At 42.1% G+C, this 259-nt stretch overlaps 1 protein-coding gene across 1 annotated transcript in view; it reads left to right on the top strand.

Moving 5' to 3' along the window:
* Positions 1-98: 98 nt before the first annotated feature.
* LOC107578688 (mucosa-associated lymphoid tissue lymphoma translocation protein 1-like) overlaps positions 99-259 on the top strand; it is a gene marked incomplete at its 5' end in the record, with an annotated part of 5,439 nt that continues 5,278 nt past the window's right edge. The window contains one exon of the mRNA XM_016264618.1: positions 99-219. Coding sequence (XP_016120104.1) covers positions 99-219 — 121 coding nt within the window. The remainder of the gene's footprint in view (positions 220-259) is intronic.

The following is a 259-nucleotide window of genomic DNA, read 5'->3' as shown; positions in this document are numbered from 1 at the left end:
GTATATAGTTATATAAGACTGACATTTACTTTCGGTGATTTATTTTGCAAGGTTTGGCTCAGTGTGCCAGTTTTAAGACTGCAGTATCTATTACATAACGTGATGCATTGTGTTTAGGTGTTTCTCACACATGGAGAGGGGAACCCCATATTGTCATTCACCCAATAAGCCAAACAGTAAAACCAGGGGAGACATTCACTCTTAAATGCACAGCTTTAGGCAAGCCTGTGCCTGCCTACCAGTGGTACAGAAACGGTCG

This window comes from Sinocyclocheilus grahami, unplaced genomic scaffold (genome assembly GCF_001515645.1).
Source record: "Sinocyclocheilus grahami isolate Dianchi unplaced genomic scaffold, SAMN03320097.WGS_v1.1 scaffold11508.1, whole genome shotgun sequence".
Classification (NCBI taxonomy): Eukaryota; Metazoa; Chordata; class Actinopteri; order Cypriniformes; family Cyprinidae; genus Sinocyclocheilus; species Sinocyclocheilus grahami.
Note: the sequence above shows the minus strand (reverse complement) of the source record. Positions and strands in the feature narration are given on the sequence as shown.